Below are 12,500 nucleotides of genomic sequence, written 5' to 3'. Positions count from 1 at the left end.
GGGAGAGACAGCGAGGGAGAGACAGAGAGGGAGAGACAGAGAGGGAGACACAGCGAGGGAGACACAGCGAGGGAGAGACAGAGAGGGAGAGACAGAGAGGGAGACACAGCGAGGGAGAGACACAGCGAGGGAGAGACAGAGAGGGAGACACAGCGAGGGAGAGACAGCGAGGGAGAGACAGAGAGGGAGAGACAGCGAGGGAGAGACAGAGAGGGAGAGACAGAGAGGGAGACACAGCGAGGGAGAGACACAGCGAGGGAGAGACACAGCGAGGGAGAGACAGCGAGGGAGAGACACAGCGAGGGAGACACAGCGAGGGAGAGACAGCGAGGGAGACACAGCGAGGGAGACACAGCGAGGGAGACACAGCGAGGGAGACACAGAGAGGGAGACACAGCGAGTGAGACACAGCGAGGGAGACACAGCGAGGGAGAGACAGCGAGGGAGAGACAGCGAGGGAGACACAGCGAGGGAGAGACAGCGAGGGAGAGACAGCGAGGGAGACACAGCGAGGAAGACACAGCGAGGGAGAGACAGCGAGGGAGAGACAGCGAGGGAGAGACAGAGAGGGAGACACAGCGAGGGAGAGACAGCGAGGGAGAGACAGCGACGGAGACACAGCGAGGGAGACACAGCGAGGGAGACACAGCGAGGGAGACACAGCGAGGGAGAGACAGCGAGGGAGAGACAGAGAGGGAGAGACAGCGAGGGAGAGACAGCGAGGGAGACACAGCGAGGGAGACACAGCGAGGGAGACACAGCGAGGGAGAGACAGCGAGGGAGACACAGCGAGGGAGAGACAGAGAGGGAGAGACAGCGAGGGAGACACAGCGAGGGAGACACAGCGAGGGAGAGACAGCGAGTGAGACACAGCGAGGGAGACACAGCGAGGGAGAGACAGAGAGGGAGAGACAGAGAGGGAGAGACAGAGAGGGAGAGACAGCGAGGGAGAGACAGAGAGGGAGAGACAGAGAGGGAGAGACAGCGAGGGAGAGACAGAGAGGGAGAGACAGCGAGGGAGACACAGCGAGGGAGACACAGCGAGGGAGACACAGCGAGGGAGAGACAGCGAGGGAGAGACAGCGAGGGAGACACAGAGAGGGAGAGACAGAGAGGGAGAGACAGAGAGGGAGAGACAGCGAGGGAGACACAGCGAGGGAGACACAGCGAGGGAGAGACAGCGAGGGAGACACAGCGAGGGAGAGACAGCGAGGGAGACACAGCGAGGGAGAGACAGCGAGGGAGAGACAGCGAGGGAGAGACAGAGAGGGAGACACAGCGAGGGAGAGACAGCGAGGGAGAGACAGCGAGGGAGAGACAGCGAGGGAGAGACAGCGAGGGAGAGACAGCGAGGGAGACACAGCGAGGGAGAGACAGCGAGGGAGAGACAGCGAGGGAGAGACAGCGAGGGAGACACAGCGAGGGAGACACAGCGAGGGAGACACAGCGAGGGAGAGACAGCGAGGGAGAGACACAGCGAGGGATACACAGCGAGGGAGACACAGCGAGGGAGAGACACAGCGAGGGAGACACAGCGAAGGAGAGACAGCGAGGGAGAGACAGAGAGGGAGACACAGAGAGGGAGAGACAGCGAGGGAGACACAGAGAGGGAGAGACAGCGAGGGAGACACAGCGAGGGAGACACAGCGAGGGAGAGACAGCGAGGGAGACACAGAGAGGGAGAGACAGCGAGGGAGAGACAGAGAGGGAGAGACAGAGAGGGAGAGACAGCGAGGGAAACACAGAGAGGGAGAGACAGAGAGGGAGAGACAGAGAGGGAGACACAGCGAGGGAGAGACACAGCGAGGGAGAGACAGCGAGGGAGACACAGCGAGGGAGAGACAGCGAGGGAGACACAGCGAGGGAGACACAGAGAGGGAGAGACAGCGAGGGAGACACAGCGAGGGAGACACAGCGAGGGAGACACAGCGAGGGAGACACAGCGAGGGAGAGACAGCGAGGGAGAGACAGAGAGGGAGAGACAGAGAGGGAGAGACAGAGAGGGAGAGACAGCGAGGGAGACAGAGAGGGAGAGACAGCGAGGGAGAGACACAGCGAGGGAGACATTGCGAGGGAGACACAGCGAGGGAGAGACACAGCGAGGGAGACATTGCGAGGGAGACACAGCGAGGGAGAGACAGCGAGGGAGACACAGTGAGGGAGACACAGCGAGGGAGAGACACAGCGAGGGAGAGACAGCGAGGGAGACACAGCGAGGGAGAGACAGCGAGGGAGAGACAGCGAGGGAGACACAGCGAGGGAGAGACACAGCGAGGGAGACACAGAGAGGGAGAGACAGCGAGGGAGAGACAGAGAGGGAGAGACAGCGAGGGAGAGACACAGCGAGGGAGACACAGCGAGGGAGAGACAGCGAGGGAGAGACAGCGAGGGAGAGACAGAGAGGGAGACACAGCGAGGGAGAGACAGCGAGGGAGAGACAGCGAGGGAGAGACAGCGAGGGAGAGACAGCGAGGGAGAGACAGCGAGGGAGACACAGCGAGGGAGAGACAGCGAGGGAGAGACAGCGAGGGAGAGACAGCGAGGGAGACACAGCGAGGGAGACACAGCGAGGGAGACACAGCGAGGGAGAGACAGCGAGGGAGAGACACAGCGAGGGAGACACAGCGAGGGAGAGACAGCGAGGGAGACACAGCGAGGGAGAGACAGCGAGGGAGAGACAGCGAGGGAGAGACAGAGAGGGAGACACAGCGAGGGAGAGACAGCGAGGGAGAGACAGCGAGGGAGAGACAGCGAGGGAGAGACAGCGAGGGAGAGACAGCGAGGGAGACACAGCGAGGGAGAGACAGCGAGGGAGAGACAGCGAGGGAGAGACAGCGAGGGAGACACAGCGAGGGAGACACAGCGAGGGAGACACAGCGAGGGAGAGACAGCGAGGGAGAGACACAGCGAGGGATACACAGCGAGGGAGACACAGCGAGGGAGAGACACAGCGAGGGAGACACAGCGAAGGAGAGACAGCGAGGGAGAGACAGAGAGGGAGACACAGAGAGGGAGAGACAGCGAGGGAGACACAGAGAGGGAGAGACAGCGAGGGAGACACAGCGAGGGAGACACAGCGAGGGAGAGACAGCGAGGGAGACACAGAGAGGGAGAGACAGCGAGGGAGAGACAGAGAGGGAGAGACAGAGAGGGAGAGACAGCGAGGGAAACACAGAGAGGGAGAGACAGAGAGGGAGAGACAGAGAGGGAGACACAGCGAGGGAGAGACACAGCGAGGGAGAGACAGCGAGGGAGACACAGCGAGGGAGAGACAGCGAGGGAGACACAGCGAGGGAGACACAGAGAGGGAGAGACAGCGAGGGAGACACAGCGAGGGAGACACAGCGAGGGAGACACAGCGAGGGAGACACAGCGAGGGAGAGACAGCGAGGGAGAGACAGAGAGGGAGAGACAGAGAGGGAGAGACAGAGAGGGAGAGACAGCGAGGGAGACAGAGAGGGAGAGACAGCGAGGGAGAGACACAGCGAGGGAGACATTGCGAGGGAGACACAGCGAGGGAGAGACACAGCGAGGGAGACATTGCGAGGGAGACACAGCGAGGGAGAGACAGCGAGGGAGACACAGTGAGGGAGACACAGCGAGGGAGAGACACAGCGAGGGAGAGACAGCGAGGGAGACACAGCGAGGGAGAGACAGCGAGGGAGAGACAGCGAGGGAGACACAGCGAGGGAGAGACACAGCGAGGGAGACACAGAGAGGGAGAGACAGCGAGGGAGAGACAGAGAGGGAGAGACAGCGAGGGAGACACAGTGAGGGAGACACAGCGAGGAAGACACAGCGAGGGAGACACAGCGAGGGAGAGACAGAGAGGGAGACACAGCGAGGGAGACACAGCGAGGGAGACACAGTGAGGGAGACACAGCGAGGGAGAGACAGCGAGGGAGACACAGCGAGGGAGACACAGCGAGGGAGAGACAGCGAGGGAGAGACAGCGAGGGAGACACAGAGAGGGAGACACAGCGAGGGAGAGACACAGCGAGGGAGAGACAGCGAGGGAGACACAGCGAGGGAGACACAGCGAGGGAGACACAGCGAGGGAGACACAGCGAGGGAGACACAGCGAGGGAGAGACAGAGAGGGAGACACAGCGAGGGAGAGACAGAGAGGGAGACACAGCGAGGAAGACACAGCGAGGAAGACACAGCGAGGGAGAGACACAGCGAGGGAGACACAGCGAGGGAGAGACAGCGAGGGAGAGACACAGCGAGGGAGACACAGCGAGGGAGAGACACAGCGAGGGAGAGACACAGCGAGGGAGAGACAGAGAGGGACACACAGCGAGGGAGAGACAGCGAGGGAGAGACAGCGAGGGAGAGACAGCGAGGGAGAGACACAGCGAGGGAGACACAGCGAGGGAGAGACACAGCGAGGGAGACACAGCGAGGGAGAGACACAGCGAGGGAGAGACAGAGAGGGAGACACAGCGAGGGAGAGACAGCGAGGGAGACACAGCGAGGGAGACACAGCGAGGGAGAGACAGCGAGGGAGAGACAGCGAGGGAGACACAGCGAGGGAAAGACAGCGAGGGAGAGACAGAGAGGGAGACACAGCGAGGGAGACACAGCGAGGGAGACACAGCGAGGGAGACACAGCGAGGGAGACACAGCGAGGGAGAGACAGAGAGGGAGAGACACAGCGAGGGAGAGACAGCGAGGGAGACACAGCGAGGGAGACACAGCGAGGGAGACACAACGAGGGAGACACAGCGAGAGAGAGACAGCGAGGGAGAGACAGCGAGGGAGAGACAGAGAGGGAGAGACACAGCGAGGGAGACACAGCGAGGGAGACACAGCGAGGGAGACACAGCGAGGGAGACACAGCGAGGGAGAGACAGAGAGGGAGAGACAGCGAGGGAGACAGCGAGGGAGACACAGCGAGGGAGACACAGCGAGGGAGACACAGCGAGGGAGAGACAGAGAGGGAAAGACAGCGAGGGAGACACAGCGAGGGAGAGACAGCGAGGGAGAGACAGCGAGGGAGAGACACAGCGAGGGAGACACAGCGAGGGAGAGACAGAGAGGGAAAGACAGCGAGGGAGACACAGCGAGGGAGAGACAGCGAGGGAGACACAGCGAGGGAGAGACAGCGAGGGAGACACAGCGAGAGGGAGACACAGCGAGGGAGACACAGCGAGGGAGAGACAGCGAGGGAGAGACAGCGAGGGAGAGACAGAGAGGGAGACACAGCGAGGGAGACACAGCGAGGGAGAGACAGCGAGGGAGAGACAGCGAGGGAGACACAGCGAGGGAGAGACAGCGAGGGAGAGACAGCGAGGGAGACACAGCGAGGGAGACACAGTGAGGGAGACACAGCGAGGGAGAGACAGAGAGGGAGAGACAGCGAGGGAGAGACAGCGAGGGAGAGACAGAGAGGGAGACACAGCGAGGAAGACACAGCGAGGGAGAGACACAGCGAGGGAGAGACACAGCGAGGGAGACACAGCGAGGGAGAGACACAGCGAGGGAGAGACAGCGAGGGAGACAGCGAGGGAGAGACAGAGAGGGAGACACAGCGAGGGAGACACAGCGAGCGAGAGACACAGCGAGGGAGACACAGCGAGGGAGAGACACAGCGAGGGAGAGAGACAGCGAGGGAGAGACAGCGAGGGAGAGACAGCGAGGAAGACACAGCGAGGGAGAGACAGCGAGGGAGACACAGCGAGGGAGACACAGCGAGGGAGACACAGCGAGGGAGACACAGAGAGGGAGAGACAGCGAGGGAGACACAGCGAGGGAGAGACAGAGAGGGAGACACAGCGAGGGAGACACAGCGAGGGAGAGACACAGCGAGGGGAGAGACAGCGAGGGGAGACACAGCGAGCGACCCTGGACCACAGTTCTTCTCACCTCGCACCGATAACACTTGACGTGAAAGTTTTTGTCCAGGGCGATGATCCGAACAGCTTCCTCCTTCCCATCCTCGGGAACGATTGGCTCGTTGCACACACTGCACTTGGGGGCGAACGCCCTGTTGGCACAGAACCGCGGCGTGAGTGAGAGAACGGGGGCTGGGTGTGGGCGGCGGACAGCACGTCCTGTCGCCGCAGTTTGCGGAGCAACCCTCCGACTCGCCCGGCGCGGAGGACTCCGACCGGGACCCGGGGAGAAACAGCAGCGGCATTATCTCTCGCGCCGTGCTCCATGCAAACGTTTCAGCGACCGTGGGGGAACAGACAAATAAACAGGAGCAGGAGTGGGCCATTGGGCCCTTCGAACCTCCTCCGCCATTCAATAAGATCACGGCTGGTCATTCCCCTCAGTACCCCCTTTCCTGCTTTCTCTCCGTACCCCCCCTTGATCCCTTGAGCCGTAAGGACCACATCTAACTCCCTCTGGAATATATCCAACTAACTGGCCCCGAACAACTCTCTGCGGTAGAGAATTCCACAGGTTCACCACTCTCTGGGTGAAGAAGTTCCTCCTCATCTCGGTCCTCAATGGCTTACCCCCTTATCCTCAGACTGTGTGACCCCCCCTGGTTCTGGACTTCCCCAACATCGGGAACATTCTAACCTGTCCCCGTCCCGTCAGAATTTGACATGTTTCTATGAGGTCCCCCTCTCATCCTTCTGAACTCCAGTGAATACAGGCCCAGTTGATCCAGTCTTTCCTCATATGTCAGTCCCGTCAGAATTTTAGATGTTTCTATGAGGTCCCCCTCTCATCCTTCTGAACTCCAGTGAATACAAGCCCAGTCGATCCAGTCTTTCTTGATAGGTCAGTCCTGCCATCCCGGGAATCAGTCTGGTGAACCTTCGCTGCACTCCCTCAATAGCAAGAATGTCCTTCCTCAGGTTAGGAGACCAAAACTGTACACAATATTCCAGGTGTGGCCTCACCAAGGCCCTGTACAATTGTAGCAACACCTCCCTGGCCCTGTACTCAAATCCCCTCGCTATGAAGGCCAACATGCCATTTGCTTTCTTCACCGCCTGCTGTACCTGCATGCCAACCTTCAATGACTGATGTCCCATGACACCCAGGTCTCGTTGCACCTCCCCTTTTCCTAACCTGTCACCATTCAGATAATAGTCTGTCTCTCTGTTTTTGCCACCAAAGTGGATAACCTCACATTTATCCACATTATACTTCATCTGCCATGCATTTGCCCACTCACCTAACCTGTCCAAGTCGCTCTGCAGCCTCATAGCATCCTCCTCGCAGCTCACACTGCCACCCAACTTAGTGTCATCCGCAAATTTGGAGATACTACATTTAATCCCCTCGTCTAAATCATTAATGTACAGTGTAAACAGCTGGATCGTGGCTGATCCAATCATGGACACAGCTCCACTTCCCTGCCCGCCCCCTTATCCCCTCCTCAGTTAAGCAACTGTCTATCTCTGTCTTAAATATATTCACTGTCCCGGCTTCCAGAGCTCGAAAAGGTTAATAGGCAGGTCCAGCCAACGATCAGGAAGGGCCAATGATATCTTGGCCTTTATTGCAAAGGGGACGGAGTATAAAGGCAGGGAAGTGACAGATTAGGAAAAGGGGGAGGTGCAACGAGACCTGGGTGTCATGGTACATCAGTCATTGAAGGTTGGCCATGCAGGTACAGCAGGCGGTGAAGAAAGCAAATGGCATGTTGGCCTTCATAGCGAGGGGATTTGAGTACAGGGGCCGGGGAGGTGTTACTACAGTTGTACAGGGCCTTGTTGAGGCCACACCTGGAGTATTGTGTACAGTTTTGGTCTCCTAATCTGAGGAAGGACGTTCTTGCTATTGAGGGAGTGCAGCGAAGGTTCACCAGACTGATTCCCGGGATGGCGGGACTGACCTATCAAGAAAGACTGGATCAACTGGGCTTGTATTCACTGGAGTTCAGAAGAATGAGAGGGGACCTCATCGAAAGGTTTAAAATTCTGACGGGACGGGACAGGTTAGATGCGGGAAGAATGTTCCCGATGTTGGGGAAGTCCAGAACCAGGGGGACACACAGTCTAAGGATATTTAGGACCGAGATGAGGAGAAACTTCTTCACCCAGAGAGTGGTGAACCTGTGGAATTCTCTACCGCAGAGAGTTGTTGGGGCCAATTCATTAAATATATTCAAAAAGGGAGTTAGATGAGGTCCTTACTACTCGGGGGATCAAGGGGTATGGCGAGAAAGCAGGAATGGGGTACTGAAGTTGCATGTTCAGCCATGAACTCATTGAATGGTGGTGCAGGCTCGAAGGGCCCAATGGCCTACTCCTGCACCTATTGTCGGTGTTTCTGTGGCAGACCAATGGTATCTTGGCCTTTATTGCAAAGGGGGATGGAGTATAAAAGCAGGGAAGTCTTGCTCCAGTTACACAGGGTATTGGTGAGGCCACACCTGGAGTACTGCGTGCACAGTTCTGCTCTCCGTATTTACCAAAGGACGTACTTTGCTTTGGAGGCAGTTCAGAGAAGGTTCACTCGGTTGATTCCGGGGATGAGGGAGGGTTGACTTATGAGGAAAGGTTGAGGAGGTTGGCGCCTCTACTCATTGGAGTTCAGAAGAAGGAGAGGTGATCTTATCGAAACATATCAGATTATGAGGGGGGGGCTCGACAAGGTGGATGCAGAGAGGATGTTCCCACTGATGGGGGGAGACTAGAACTAGGGGGCATGGTCTTAGAATAAGGGGCCGCCCATTTAAAACTGAGATGAGGAGGAATTTCTTCTCTCGGAGGGTTGTAAATCTGTGGAACTCGCTGCCTCAGAGAGCTGTGGGAGCCGGGACATTGAATATATTTAAGGCAGAGATAGACAGTTCCTGAACCGATAAGGGGGCGGGCAGGGAAGTGGAGCTGTGTCCATGATCGAATCAGGCCATGGTGGTATTAAATGGCGGAGCAGGTTCGAGGGGCCGAATGGCCCCCTCCTGCTCCTATTTCTTATATTCTCATGAGACGTTAGACTGAGGTCCTGTCTGTCCTCTGCGATGGGCGTAAATGATCCCGTAGCACAATTTCGAATAAGAACCAGCCAATGCTCCACGGTGTCCTGGGGCCAATGCGGCACTCCCTCAGTACTGCCCCTCCGACAGTACGGCACTCCCTCAGTACTGCCCCTCCGACAGTGCGGCACTCCCTCAGTACTGTCCCTCCGACAGTGCGGCACTCCCTCAGTACTGCCCCTCCGACAGTGCGGGGCTCCCTCAGTACTGCCCCTCCGACAGTGCGGCGCTCCCTCAGTACTGCCCCTCCGACAGTGCTGCACTCCCTCAGTACCGCCCCTCCGACAGTGCGGCGCTCCCTCAGTACTGTCCCTCCGATAGTGCGGCACTCCCTCAGTACCATCCCTCCGATAGTGGGGCGCTCCCTCAGTACTGCCCCTCCGACAGTGCGGCGCTCCCTCAGTACTGCCCCTCCGACAGTGCGGCGCTCCCTCAGTACTGCCCCTCCGACAGTGCGGCACTCCCTCAGTACCATCCCTCCGACAGTGCAGCGCTCCCTCAGTACTGCCCCTCCGACAGTGCGGTGCTCCCTCAACACGGACACACTCACCTATGATAATCCTCCACGCAGTAAACCTGGTTTTTATTGTCCACGATGAAGGGCTGTCCCTCGAGCACCTTTTTGCACTGGACACAGGTGAAACACTTGGGGTGGAATGTCTTGCCAGTCGCTCTCAGCAGGCGCTCCGTGATTGGCTGCTGGCACACAACACATTTGTCCAGAGTGGTCTGCAATGAGATCAAACGTCCATTAGTTTGGGGAGTAAGGAGACGCACAGTTTGGGGGTTTGAGGAGACCACAGTTTGGGGGGTTTGAGGAGACCACAGTTTGGGGGTTTGAGGAGACCACAGTTTGGGGGGTTTGAGGAGACCACAGTTTGGGGGGGTTTGAGGAGACGCACAGTTTGGGGGGTTTGAGGAGACCACAGTTTGGGAGGTTTGAGGAGACCACAGTTTGAGGGGGTGAGGAGACCACAGTTTGGGGGGTTTGAGGAGACCACAGTTTGGGGGGTGAGGAGACCACAGTTTTGGGGGTTTGAGGAGACCACAGTTTGGGGGGTAAGGAGATGCACAGTTTGGGGGTTTGAGGAGACCACAGTTTGGGGGGTTTGAGGAGACCACAGTTTGAGGGGGTGAGGAGACCACAGTTTGGGGGGTTTGAGGAGACCACAGTTTGGGGGGTGAGGAGACCACAGTTTGGGGGGTTTGAGGAGACCACAGTTTGGAGGGTTTGAGGAGACCACAGTTTGGGAGGTTTGAGGAGACCACAGTTTGCGGGGGTTTGAGGAGACCACAGTTTGGGAGGTTTGAGGAGACCACAGTTTGGGAGGTTTGAGGAGACCACAGTTTGCGGGGGTTTGAGGAGACCACAGTTTGGGAGGTTTGAGGAGACCACAGTTTGGGAGGTTTGAGGAGACCACTGTTTGAGGGGGTGAGGAGACCACAGTTTGGGGGGTTTGAGGAGACCACAGTTTGGGGGGTTTGAGGAGACCACAGTTTGGGGGGTTTGAGGAGACCACAGTTTGGGGGGTTTGAGGAGACCACAGTTTGGGGGGTTTGAGGAGACCACAGTTTGGGGGGGTTTGAGGAGACCACAGTTTGGGGGGTTTGAGGAGACCACAGTTTGGGTTTTGAGGAGACCACAGTTTGGGGGGTTTGAGGAGACCACAGTTTGGGGGGTTTGAGGAGACCACAGTTTGGGGGGTTTGAGGATTCCACAGTTTGGGGTTTGAGGAGACCACAGTTTGGGAGGTTTGAGGAGACCACAGTTTGCGGGGGTTTGAGGAGACCACAGTTTGGGAGGTTTGAGGAGACCACAGTTTGGGGGGTTTGAGAAGACCACAGTTTGGGGGGGTTTGAGGAGACCACAGTTTGGGGGGTTTGAGGAGACCACAGTTTGGGGGGGGTGAGGAGACCACAGTTTGGGGGGTTTGAGGAGACCACAGTTTGGGGGGGTGAGGAGATCACAGTTTGGGGGTTTGGGGGGGTGAGGAGACCACAGTTTGCGGGGTTTGAGGAGACCACAGTTTGGGGGGTGAGGAGACCACAGTTTGGGGGGTTTGAGGAGACCCCAGTTTGGAGGGTTTGAGGAGACCACAGTTTGGGAGATTTGAGGAGACCCCAGTTTGGGGGGGTTTGAAGACCACAGTTTGGGAGATTTGAGGAGACCACAGTTTGGGAGGGTTTGAAGACCACAGTTTGGGGGGTTTGAGAAGACCACAGTTTGGGGGGTTCGAGAAGACCACAGTTTGGGGGGGTTTGAGGAGACCACAATTTGGGGGGGTTTGAAGACCACAGTTTGGGGGGGTGAGGAGACCACAGTTTGGGGGGTTTGAGAAGACCACAGTTTGGGGGGTTTGAGGAGACCACAATTTGGGGGGGTTTGAGGAGACCACAATTTGGGGGGGTTTGAAGACCACAGTTTGGGGGGGTGAGGAGACCACAGTTTGGGGGGTTTGAGAAGACCACAGTTTGGGGGGGGTTTGAGGAGACCACAATTTGGGGGGGTTTGAAGACCACAGTTTGGGGGGGTTTGAGGAGACCACAGTTTGGGGGGGTTTGAGGAGACCACAGTTTGGGGGGGTTTGAGGAGACCACAGTTTGGGGGGGTTTGAGGAGACCACAGTTTGGGGGGGTTTGAGAAGACCACAGTTTGGGGGGTTTGAGGAGACCGCAATTTGGGGGGGTTTGAAGACCACAGTTTGGGGGGGGTTTGAGAAGACCACAGTTTAGGGGGGTTTGAGGAGACCACAGTTTAGGGGGGTTTGAGGAGACCACAGTTTGCGGGGACCGTGAGCCCTCTCCCCCGGGGACCGCCCCTCCCCCCGTGGACCGATGGCCCCACCCCCTCCCTCCCCTCCCCTCCCCCTCGCTCCCTCGCGACGACTCACGCTGTGACAGGATTCACAGAGCGGCTCATGGTCCACCTCGTAGAACTGCTGGCCCTTCAACTCCTGGCGACAGCGGCTACAGGTGAAGCACTCCACGTGGAACATCTTGCCCATGGCCTTGACGGCGGCTTGGCTCCGGGCCAGGTCCTTCCCGCAGCGCGAGCAGGTCTCTGCACGGGCGGGTGGAAAAGACAGGAGGGTCAGAGGGCAGGGTGACTCAGAGGAACAGGTCAAGGGTCACAGGGCAGGACGGGATCCGGGGAAGGATCAAGGGTTACAGGGTGGGAGGGGGGGGGTGTGTTCCAGGGAAGGCTTGAGGGTCACGGGGTGGTGTCCGGGGGTGGGGAGGAGTGGAGGGTCACGGGGCAGGGTGGGGGGGGGGGGGGGGTCAGAGGAACAGGTCAAGGGTCACGGGGTCATGGTCCGAGGAACGTGGTCCCGGTCAAGGGGAAGGGGTCACCGTGAAGGACAAGGGGCTCCGGGGAAGGGCCGGGGGTGTCACAGGGCAGGGTGGGGTCCAGGGAAGGGTCGAGGGTCACGGTGCAGGTCAGGGGTTGGGGAAAGGGCCGAGGGTCACGGTGCAGGTCAGGGGTCGGGGAAAGGGCCGAGGGTCACGGTGCAGGTCAGGGGTCGGGGGAAAGGGCCGAGGGTCACGGTGCAGGT

At 58.9% G+C, this 12,500-nt stretch overlaps 1 protein-coding gene across 1 annotated transcript in view; it reads right to left on the bottom strand.

The window, feature by feature from the left end:
- Positions 1 to 12,500, bottom strand: part of LOC139245311 (zyxin-like) — a gene marked incomplete at its 3' end in the record, with an annotated part of 23,918 nt that overhangs the window by 7,341 nt on the left and 4,077 nt on the right. The window contains exons 3-5 of the mRNA XM_070871153.1: positions 11,838 to 12,007; positions 9,497 to 9,675; positions 5,868 to 5,988 (exon numbers count right to left, since the gene is read on the bottom strand). Of these exons, the coding sequence (XP_070727254.1) occupies positions 5,868 to 5,988; positions 9,497 to 9,675; positions 11,838 to 12,007 (470 nt within the window). The remainder of the gene's footprint in view (positions 1 to 5,867; positions 5,989 to 9,496; positions 9,676 to 11,837; positions 12,008 to 12,500) is intronic.

The sequence above is a fragment of the Pristiophorus japonicus genome, unplaced genomic scaffold (genome assembly GCF_044704955.1).
Source record: "Pristiophorus japonicus isolate sPriJap1 unplaced genomic scaffold, sPriJap1.hap1 HAP1_SCAFFOLD_2180, whole genome shotgun sequence".
Taxonomy (NCBI): domain Eukaryota; kingdom Metazoa; phylum Chordata; class Chondrichthyes; family Pristiophoridae; genus Pristiophorus; species Pristiophorus japonicus.
The sequence above is the reverse complement of the archived record's forward strand: the minus strand, read 5'-3'. Positions and strand labels throughout refer to the sequence as shown.